Source organism: Pristis pectinata, chromosome 3 (assembly GCF_009764475.1).
Source record: "Pristis pectinata isolate sPriPec2 chromosome 3, sPriPec2.1.pri, whole genome shotgun sequence".
Taxonomy (NCBI): domain Eukaryota; kingdom Metazoa; phylum Chordata; class Chondrichthyes; order Rhinopristiformes; family Pristidae; genus Pristis; species Pristis pectinata.
The window spans coordinates 136,470,927-136,482,684 of NC_067407.1; the positions used below are offsets into that span (position 1 = coordinate 136,470,927).

An 11,758-nucleotide genomic window follows, 5' to 3' on the forward strand; every position below is an offset into this window, starting at 1 on the left:
CACATCTACAGGTTGCTGCTTGGAGTGTTCGGATATTCACAGGGCATGGATGAACATATGCAGGGAGGGTCTATCAATTAGAGAGTCATACAGCCCAAAAACAGGCCCTTCAGCCCATCATGTCAATGCCAACCATCATAACCAACCATACTAATCCTACTTATCGGCATTTGGTCTGTAGCCCTTGTCCAGATGTTTCTTCAATGTGAGTGTACTTACCTCCACCACCCAGTACGTTCCAGATGGCATACACTCTCAGAGTGAAAATATTTTTCCTCAGATCCCCTCGAAACCTCATACTTCTCATTTTACACCTATGCTCACTAGTCTGAGACACCTCTGCCACGGGAAAAAGTTCTTACTATCTATCCTTGCTAACCCTCTCATAATTTTGTACACCTCTATCAGATCCCCCCTTTGCTCCAAGGAAAACAAGGCCAGTCTATTCATAACTGAAATATTCCATCCCAGGCTGCGTGCAGGAGAAGACACAAGAACCAGCAGATGTTAAAATCTAACGGCTGGAGGAACTCAACAGGTCAAGCAGCATCTGTGAAGCAGGGTCTTGACCCAAAAGGTTGTCCACCCCATTACCTCCAAAGATGCTGCTTGATCTGCTGAGTTCCTCTAGCATAGAGTCAGAGAGCTATACAGCACGGAAACAGGCCCTTCGGCCCAACTCATCCATACCGACCTAGTTGCCTAACTGAGCTAGTCCCAATTGCCTGTGTTTGGCCCATATCCCTCTCAACCCTTCCTATCTATGTACCTGTCCAAATGTCTTTTAAAAATTGTAGTTGTACCCACCACTGCCTCGGGCAGCTCGTTCCATATAACCACCACCCTCTGTGTGGAAAGTAGTCCCTCAGGTCCTTTTTAAATCCTTCCCCTCACGATAAACCTGTGCCCTCGAGTTTTGGACTCCCCAACCCTGGGGAAAAGACTGTGACGATCCACCTTATCTGTGCCACTCATGATTTTATAAGATATCTTTATTAGTCACATGTACATCGAGACACACAGTGAAATGCATCTTTTGCGTAGAGTGTTCTGGGGGCAGCCCGCAAGTGTCGCCAACATAGCACGCCCAGAACTTCCTAACCCGTACGTCTTTGGAATGTGGGAGGAAACCGGAGCACTTGGAGGAAACCCACGCAGACACGGGGAGAGCGTACAAACTCCTTACAGACGGCGGCCGGAATTGAACCCAGGTCACTGGCGCTGTAAAGCATTACGCTAACCGCTACACTACCGTGCCTGCCCCTCTATAAGGTCACGCCCAAGCCTCCTATGCTCCAGGGAAAAAAGTCCCAGCCTATGAAACTGCTCCTTCTAACAAACTAAAGCAGTTTGTTTTTTAACATACAGGTGAATCTCCTCTGCACCCTTTCCTGTGTAATGACATCCTTCCCACACTTCATTTCCTGTGCAAACATAACTGGCTGGGATGCAGTTCATAATCCAGGAATTTATGAGGATGTTGCCAGGATTCGGGGATCTGAGTTATATAGGGAGAGGTTGGGCAGGCTAGGATTTTACTACTTGGAGCATAGAGGGATGATCTTACAGAGGTGTATAAACTCATAAGGGGCAGAGAGTGGGTGAATGCACTCAAGTCTTTTTCCCAAGGTTGGAGAATCAAGAACTAGGGGGCATAGGTTTAAGGTGAGAGAGGGGAAAGATTTAGTAGGAACTTGAGCGGCAACTTTTTCATCCAGAGGGTCGTCCCTATATGGAAGGAGCTGCTGGAGGAAGTGGTTGAGGCAGGTACATTGACAACATTTAAAAGGTACTTGGATAGGTGCATGGATAGAAAAGGATTAAAGGGAAATAGCTCAAATGCAGCCATATAGGACTAGCTTGGATGGGTATCTTGGACGGTATGGACGAGGGCTCGTTTCCGTGCTGTACGACTGGGACAGGCAGTTCCAGCACCGTTCGCCCGGGATACTCTGGGGAACCACAAAAACCAAACCCTGGTGGAAATCCGCTGCAACTCACAGAGAGCTCCCTGACGTCAGCCCAGAGAGTCAGTCCCTCGTCTCAACTTCCTCGCCTTTAACACTTCCTGTACTTGTCGGTTAGTCCACCGAAATCAATTTAACAGGCGGTCGGAGGAGGCTGAAGTATGTATATTTCTGACTTGCAACTGTGGTGCACGGGGGACCAGGTGGTTGTACTGGGGAATTGATTGGGACTTTAAGCGGCGAAATCACCAGCATTTGCAGATCTTAAATGCTTTATGCTTCTGGATTTTGAGGCACCAGCAGCATGTGTATTCTACACTGCAATGGAGTGGGTGCATGTTATTTTTAAATTAAGCTAACCTTGGTTTTACTAAGAAGGCTGTGTGTTTTCTGCGCGTTTTGCTGCCTGTGTGATACATGTCCGGTTGCGCCCGACGCTGGGCGTTGGCAAAGTCGCGGACTTCCGCGCCGGTTACATTGTCTCACGTGTGCCGGTCCGGAGTGCGGCGGCTCTCCGGGTCCCCATCTGTGCATCGCCAGGCGCTGCTCCACTTACACATTCACCTGGCTTTTCAAAGGGGTGGCCGACCATCTGTCTGTTGACTCCACCTTCTAGTTTGCACCTTTCGCCCGCTCACTCCACATCTCGATTGTGTTCTGTCGTTCCTCTACCCCCCCTACTCCCACCTTCCAATGTCACCCCATTCACCACCATCCCCAACTCACCATCTAACCCTCATCCCCAACTCACCCTAACCCTCACCCCCCCAACTCACCCTAACCCTCACCCCCCCAACTCACCATCAAACCCTCATCCCCAACTCACCATCCGACCCCCACCCCCAACTCACCATCTCTCCCCAACGCACCATCTGACCCCCACCCCCCAACTCACCATCTGACCCCCACCCCCCAACTCACCATCTGACCCCCACCCCCCAACTCACCATCTGACCCCCACCCCCCAACTCACCATCTAACCTCCATCCCCCAACTCACCATCTAACCTCCATCCCCAACTCACCATCTAACCCTCATCCCCAACTCACCCTAACCCTCACCCCCCCAACTCACCCTAACCCTCACCCCCCCAAACTCACCATCAAACCCTCATCCCCAACTCACCATCCGACCCCCACCCCCAACTCACCATCTAACGCCCCCACAACTCACCATCTCTCCCCCCCACAACTCACCATCTCTCCCCAACGCACCATCTGACCCCCACCCCCCAACTCACCATCTAACCCCCCCACAACTCACCATCTCTCCCCAACGCACCATCTGACCCCCACCCCCCAACGCACCATCTGACCCCCACCCCCCAACTCACCATCTAACCCCCACCCCCCAACTCACCATCTGACACCCCACCCCCCCAACTCACCATCTAACCCCCCCACAACTCACCATCTCTCCCCAACGCATCATCTGACCCCCACCCCCCAACTCACCATCTAACCCTCACCCCCAACTCACCATCTGACCCCCACACCCCCAACTCACCATCTAACCTCCATCCCCCAACTCACCATCTAACCTCCATCCCGCAACTCACCATCTGACCCCCACTCCCCCAACTCACCATCTGACCCCCCCACCCCCCCAACTCTCACCAGCTGTCCAGCATCCTATCTGGATGTATCGCGCCTTGGTATGGCAACTGCTCCGCCCAGGACAGCAAGAAACTGCAGAGAGTTGTGGACACAACCCAGCGCATCACGGACACCAGCCTCCCCTCCACGGAGTCTGTCTTTACCTCTCACTGTCTTGGTGAAGCAGCCAGCATAATCAAAGACCCCACCCACCTGGGTCATTGTCTCTTCTCTTCCATTGGGTAGAAGATACAGGAGCCTGAGGGCACGTACCACCAGACTTAAGGACAGCTTCTACCCCACAGTGATAAGACTATTGAAAGGTTCCCTTATACAATGAGATGGACTATGACCTCACGATCTACCTTGTTGTGACCTTGCACCTTATTGCACTGCACTTTCTCTGTAGCTGTGACACTTTACTCTGTACTGTTATTGTTTTTACCTGTACTACCTCAATGCACTCTGTACTAACTCAATGTAACTGCACTGTGTAATGAATTGACCTGTACGATCGGTATGCAAGGCAAGTTTTTCACTGCACCTCGGTGCAAGTGACAATAGTAAACCAATACCAATACCATCTAACCCACCCCCCAACTCACCATCTAACCCTCACCCCCCCAACTCACCATCTAACCCTCACCCCCCCCAATTCACCATCTACCCTTCAACACCCAACTCATCACCTCACCTTCCCTTTCACCATCTCCTCCCAATTTAAGAAAAGATTCATGAGGATGTTACCAGGACTGGAGGGCTTGAGCTATAAGGAGACACTGGACAGGCTGGGACTGTTTTCCCTGGAGTGTAGGAGGCTGAGGGGTGACCTTATAGAGGTTTATAAAACATGAGGGGCAGAGATAAGGTGGATGGTCACATTCTTTTTCCCAGGGTAGAGGAGTCTAAAACTCAAGGGCATAGGTTTAAAGTAAGAGGGGAAAGATTTACAAGGGATCTGAGGGGCAACTTTCTCCACACAGAGGATGGTGGGTGTATGGAACGAGCTGCTCTCTTTTACCATCTCTCTGCTTCTTCTTTCCCTTCCCCTTTCCTCTTCCTTGTTCTTCCGCACCCAACCTTCCTCCTGGTCCCCCTCCCTTTTCCATCACTCCGTATAATTCCACTGGCCTTGGATATGTTATAGAATCCAGAAAAGCACATAGTGATGAATTTTGGGAGCTCAATTAAGGGTAGGACATATAAAGGCAACCCCCGTGTTATAGTAGTTTGGGTAATAGAAATTCGCTCTTACGCAATTCACAAATCGCTTCCAAAAATCTGAGATATGGAATAAAAATTTGCTCTGGTAAAATTTATGTGAAAAGAGTAAATAAATATTGTTTTCTCAACTTGCATTTCTTGATGCACGCACAGATGATGTGGCTTCGCATTACGGAAAATTGTGATTAGTTTTGTAGGAACATGAAGTCCCCATAACGTGGGGTGACTGATTAGTATGCTGTCGTATGAATGAGTACTTGATGGTCAGCATGGACACAGGAGGGCTGAGGAGCCTGTTTCTGTGATGTACAATTTTATAACTAATTGAGTTACAGAGTTAGTGGAGCTTATCAATGTCCGTTATGCAGAAACTCCCTGTTTGTGTTTGGAGCTGAGGGTGAATCTTATGCAGATATGTCCCCGGAGCTTGTTTGTCTGCATCACATGAGGTAATTTGAAACTGGCACTGCTCGGTTTGTGGTTTGCCAGAAAAGTTTACAAAGCAATCATTGCATTCCTCTACAAAGGACTTGTTTGAACAAAACCAGCAGCATCTTGTTCTCCGTATGATTCCCGTGACTGCTGTAAGACCTGACTACCTTCCTGAAGATTTGGAACACTAATACACAGATGCAGTTATTAAATAGATGGACTAGGGGATCTGATTTAGTGTAAATTCTCTATTTTCTGGGTAACCATTTACTTGACCACCTCTTTCTTCAAGGAGTTTGACATTCCCTTAAGTTCCATCTACGCTTTGTTATGCTCAAGATGATAGAGTGAAGGAAAATAGAGTAAGATTTTATTTAGCACTGCATTAAATTCCAGGTCTATGGATCCCTTAGGATGTGTCAGTTAATGATACCATTGACTTAAGTTGAACTCAGAGGTGTGTATGTGGGTGACATTGGAGACAGCCTCACTGTTACCCATGCAATCCCATTTTCAACCTAAAACGTCAACTGTTTCTCCTTCTGTTGCCTGACCTGCTGAGTGTTTCTTGCATTCTCTGTTTTTATTTAAGATTTACAGTATCTGTAGTACTTTGGTTTTGGAATGTTCCTCTGCTCTGCTCGCCATTAACTTACATTTTGGTTTTGTAATTCCCATCTTCGATACTTGTGGTTTAGCTTCAGTTAGCATCTCTTCTTCCTCAGAAGGCTAAGGAAATTCATCCTGTCCCCAATGACCCTCACCAACTTTTACAGATGCACCATAGAAAGCATCCTATCCAGGTGCATCACAGCTTGGTATGGCAACTGCTCTGCCCAAGACTGGAAGAAATTGCAGAGATTTGTGAACGCAGCCCAGTAAACCAACCTCCCCTCCACTGACTCTGTCTACATTTTTCACTGCCTCAGGAAAGCAGCCAACATAATCAAGAACCCCTCCCAACCTGCTCATTCTCTCTTCTCCCCTCTTCCGTTGGGCAGAAGATACAAAAGCCTGAAAGCACATACCACCAGGCTCAATGGCAGCCTCTATCCCACTGTTACCAGATTCTTGTATACACTAAAAAATGAATTCTTAATCTCCCAATCTATCTTGTCGTGGCCCTCGCACCTTATTGTCTACCTGCACTGCACTTTCTCTGTCACTGCAACACTAGATTTTGCATTCTGTTTTCTTTTTACTACCTCGATGTAATTATTTATGGCATGATCTGTCTGGATGGCACGCAAAACAAAAGCTTTTCACTGTATCGGTACATGTGACAATAATAAACCAATACCAATTCTAGAATAATATGGCATAATTGAAGGCCATTTAGCCCATCACACCTGCGCCAGCTTCTAGCAAGTACTGTCCATGTGTTCTATTCCGCTGCTCTTTTCTCATAGCCCTGGCATTTTTTTCCTCTTCCAATATGTATCTGATATACATTACAAACTCTTTCCTTATATTCATCTTAGCCTTTTCATCTTATTTTTTTATCCTTTGGTTGCTAAACCGTCAATTTTTCCCTAACTACTCAAGCAAATCCCTCCAAATTTTGAGCTCTTCCAACAACTTTCCCCTTCACTGATCTAAATCCTGTTTAAATACACAAGACAAGTTAGGAGCACGCTGGCCTGTTGTTACAAAGCTATTAATCATAAGAACATAGCAGGAGGAGGCCATCTGGCCCGTCGAGCCTACTCCGCCATTCATTAAGATCATGGCTGATCTGGCCGTGGACTCAGCTCCATCGACCTGCCTTTTCCCCATAACCCTCATTCCCCTACTATGCAAAAATCTATCTAAATGTGTCTTAAGTATATTTAATGAGGTAGCCTCTTCTGCTTCCCTGGGCAGGGAATTCCACAGATTCACAACTCTCTGGGAAAAGCAGTTCCTCCTCATCTCCGTCCTAAATCTACTCCCCCGAGTCTTGAGGCTATGTCCCCTGGTTCTAGTCTCACCTACCAGTGGAAACAACCTTCCTGCCTCTATCTTATCTATCCCTTTCATAATTTTATATGTTTCTATAAGATCCCCTCTCATTCTTCTGAATTCCAGCGAGTATAGGCAATGCAATGTCTCCTCATAGGCTAACCCCCTCATCTCCAGAATCAACCTGGTGAACCCCCTCTGCACCACCTCCAAAGCCAGTATATCTTTCCTCAAGTAAGGAGACCAGAGCTGCACGCAGTACTCCAGGTGCGGCCTCACCAGTACCCTGTACAGTTGTAGCGTAACCTCCCTGCTCTTAAATTCAACCATAATATTCAACACGTTAATGAGAATGATTGCATCTGTTTAGGTGAGAATGAATACTGACCATGAGATCGGTCTTCTGATTGAAGAGATTCGCCGCCTTGGATCTCCAGGTCAGTGAATTAAAGAGCCATTTAAATACTGAATTAAAAAAATTGGTGGTTTTGAGCATTATTTTACGGGTTTTTTTTCACTGTGAAGCAGGAGGAACCATGTTTAAATGCCCCAGTTGGGTGCATCTAGTGGAGCTGCAGCTTCACAGCTCCAGTGACCCAGGTTTGATCCCGACCTTCCGGTGCTGTCTGTGTGTGGAGTTTGCACGTCCCCCCTTTGACCGCGTGGGTTTCCTCCGGGTGCTCCGGTTTCCTCCTATATCCCAAAGGCATGGGGGTTAGTTGGTTAGTTGGCTGCTGTAAATTGCCCCTGGTGTGATGGTGAGTGGTAGAGTCTGGGGGAGAGTTGATGGGAATTTTGGGAGAATAAAATATGATAGGGTTAAACAACAGGTCATTGATGGTAGGCATGGACTCATTGGGCTGAAGGGCCTATTTCCTCACTGTATCTCTCTATTTTCAATTTTCTGAAGGCTGAAATGTGTAAGTTAGTTGGGTGGAGGTATCTTGGGGGAGTGTATCATAGGTAATGGAATTAAATAATCCTAGTATGGGTACACTGGACAAACGGCCTTCCCTCTGCTGAGAGCAATTGAACAAAGGGACCAAAACTTAAAACATAACCCCAGCAGCATAGCAGCACTATGAGAGGTAGGTAATAGGAGTCACAGAAATGAAGACTAAGTCCATGAAAATTCCCACCTAAAGTAGTTACATGATTAGGAAGCAGTCATATCAATTGGTAAATTGGTTTATTATTGTCACAAGTACCAAGGTACAGTGAAAAACTTTGTTTTGCATGCCATCCATACAGATCATTTCATCACTTCAGTGCATTGAGGTAGTACAAGGGAAAACAATAACAGAATACAGAATAAAGTGTTACAGTTACAGAGAAAGTGCAGTGCAGGCAGACAATAAGGTGCAAGGGCATTACGAGGTAGATTGTGAGGTCAAGAGTTCATCTTATTGTACTAGGGAACTGTTCAATAGTCTTATAACAGCGGGATAGAAGCTGTCCTTGAGCCTGGTGGTACGTGCTTTCAGGCTTTTGTATCTCGGGATTAATATAGGATTAATAAATGGGAGCAATATAGGATGTGCGTAAATGGATGGTTTGATGGTCAGCAGGAATTGGATGGGCTGAAGGGCCTGTTTCTGCACTGGACAATTCTATGATCCCCTGGAGTTGAATGATTGGTTAATGTACTCGAGTCACGTGGTGGGCCAGAACAGGTCCTGCCAAGAAACTACTCCAGAGACCTTGGCAATTCACGTCCCAGCCTTGCCATCTGTCCAAATTGTTAGGCTTTTTTTCAATGTTTTAGACATTTAGAAACTTTTATTAAAACAAAATAAACAATTTAAAATGTCTATAAAATGCTAAAACATAAATCAACTAAAATCACTTTTACTCAAGAACATTAATACAAACAATTTAATAAATGCAATTTGCCTTACTTTTGTGAAATTGCCATTGTAATGAAGTGCTTATGGCAGGTTTAACCCAGTGCAGGGTTTGAGAGCTGATTCCCCGAGATTTCTAGCAAGTTCCTGCTTGACCATTCGACCCTATGCAGAGTCCAGCGTTGGGAAATTGTCTTTGGAACTTGGCCATTAAAATCAGGACTTCTGCGTCTGTTTCAAAGCTGCGGGCACTGACATGGGTCAATTCCTACAGCTCCACAATGGAACAGCAGGCAAAACCCAGCAAAACTGAGCCGCTGAATTGGACAGGCTCTAGGGAATAAGTAGCTTACTGTCACTCCTCTATTCTCATTTACAGGGTATGAACAGGTTCCATTTATTTCAGACATATTTGTCAATTTTCTCAATGCAGGATAAGATTTCTTTATTAGTCACATGTACATTGAAACACACAGTGAAATACATCTTTTGCGTAGAGTGTTCTGGGGGCAGCCCGCAAGTGTCGCCACGCTTCCGGCACCAACATAGCATGCCCACAACTTCCTAACCCGTACGTCTTTGGAACGTGGGAGGAAACCGGAGCACCCGGAGGAAACCCACGCAGACACAGCGAGAACGTACAAACTCCTTACAGACAGCGGCGGAAATTGAACCCGGATCGCTGGCGCTGTAAAGCCTTACGCTAACTGCTACACTACCGTGCAAAAATCACTCCATATGGTAACCATACCTCACTGGTATTGTCACGAATGGTGTCAAAAGCACATACGACTGATAAGAAAGAGCAATCACTAAAAGTGGAGAGATCAGATTCAGATTAGTTTATTGTCCATGTAGACCAGGGTGCAATGAAATTCCTTGCTCACGTGAAGCTCACAATGTAAACAGTGTACATAGTATTAATAAATACAGCAATAAATACGGTGATGAACGCAAAACAGCGGAATGGTACAAAGTATAGTAGTGCAATCTGAAGTATTGCAAAAAGTGATGCTAAATTGACAATAATGGAATAACCAAGAGAGGTAGAATTGAGAGGCCAAGATTAGAATTAGAGTGGAAACTAGTTCTGCCATTCGTAGGAGTGAATGTATGTTGGATGTTTAAATTTAATAATATTATGGGAGCTCGTACCTAGGGATGTAATTTACGGTGTAGGCACAATTAATGCTCTCCTTTCCAAACTTTTGCTAAGCTCCAAATATTATCATTGCTTTCAATGTCTCCATTTATGGTCAGACGTTGAATAAATGGAGCTAAAACTAAACTCAGCGGGAGATTTGGAGGTAGTTTGAAAAATATTAACATGAACACTAAACCCAAAAACTTTATTCCTTTGCCTTTGCCAATGACTTTTATTGATGCCAGAAGTTCATATTCAGGGAATTTAAGAAACTGACTTCAATAGATGGGGGTAATTAGTGGGATGAGACAGGGCAGAGGACAGGAAGGTCTCTCAGGCGGTTGAACAAGCTGGCTCACTGGTGTCCTTCAGAGCCAGGAATCCACCACATTATTTTAATCTGCCCTACATATGACTCTCAGTTTCCTCTAGAATATTATTAGGTCTTCATGTATTGCCTTGTCAGAAAGATGTGATCCAGCTGCGGTACTAGAATCAGTCAGGAGTTGAAGGGAAAGATAGAGAGAAGAACAGATGTGGCATCTTCAGAGATGATATCAAGAGGAGCTCATCAAATTCACTACACTAAATGTAGTGAATATTGAAATTTCCTCCGCCCTAAAAAGAAGCACAGAGGTCGGGGTCAATTTAAAATGTCCAAACTGTGATTGACAGATTTTTGTCACATGCAGCTCCGTCACAATACACCGATCAACTTTTTCCTAGTTGTGTAGTAGGACAGTCATGACAGACTGAAAATCCACCTTCTATTCTTAAGATGTGAATTTTCCGCTGGGCAGTTGGGCAGTTCCAAGCCCTGCTAACATTAGGTTGCAGAAAGCACTGTGATACTGGGTATGGAATAGTACATAGAGCTGGTGCTGATGTTCTGCTGTCTTTGTGCTCCACCCAGGACCAGACGGTAAAATCAGGGTGAAGTTCGGGGTGCTGTTCACCGACGATAGATGTGCCAATCTTTTCGAAGCTCTGGTGGGGACTCTGAAAGCGGCTAAAAAGAGGAAGAAGATCAGCTTCACTGAAGAGCTGCTACTACAAGGGGTTCATGACAATGTTGACATAGTTTTAGAAGTGGATTGATGACGGGAAGGATGTTTAGAGCCTCTGGGCTAAGATGACGATACCATTGTAACCAGTGCTTTGGAAACACAGGATAAACATGTTTTTATATGCAATTTGTAGTATGATTGAAGCTTTGGATTTCTAATATGTATTTGGATTGTTTGAAATGTAAAACCCATTTAATAAAGTCAAAGTCAAAGTTGAGTTTATTGTCATATGCACAAGTACATGTGTGCACAGGTGCAATGAAAAACTTACTTGCAGCAGCATCACAGGCACATAGCATCAGATAAGCAGCATTCACAAGAAAAACATAAATTAAACATAAATTATTCACAATTTTTACAAGAAAGAACACAATTAGGACAGAAAAAACCTAAGTTCATTTTGGTGTAAAGTGATCAAAGTGATCATAGTGTTGCTCAGCTGTAGTGATGAGGGTTGTACCAGTTGGTTCAAGAACGGAATGGTTGAAGGGAAGTAGCTGTTCCTGAACCTGGTGGTGTGGGGCTTCAGGCTTCTGTACCTCCT

The 11,758-nt window shown here is 45.6% G+C and overlaps 1 protein-coding gene across 1 annotated transcript; it reads left to right on the top strand.

The window, feature by feature from the left end:
* The first annotated feature begins 1,981 nt into the window (after positions 1-1,981).
* On the top strand, positions 1,982-11,431 carry abracl (ABRA C-terminal like). The gene is made up of 3 exons (XM_052013119.1): positions 1,982-2,126; positions 7,530-7,596; positions 11,061-11,431. The coding sequence occupies exons 2-3, from the start codon at positions 7,536-7,538 to the stop codon at positions 11,243-11,245; spliced, it is 246 nt and encodes an 81-aa protein (XP_051869079.1). The 5' UTR covers positions 1,982-2,126; positions 7,530-7,535; the 3' UTR covers positions 11,246-11,431.
* Positions 11,432-11,758: the final 327 nt, after the last annotated feature.

Excerpts from the sequence above, each read along its gene's own strand:
- abracl (XM_052013119.1), top strand. The coding sequence starts at position 7,536 with ATGAATACTGACCATGAGATCGGTCTTCTGATTGAAGAGATTCGCCGC. Across the intron at positions 7,597-11,060 it reads TCGCCGCCTTGGATCTCCAG|GACCAGACGGTAAAATCAGG; the intron begins GTCAGTGAATTA and ends TGCTCCACCCAG.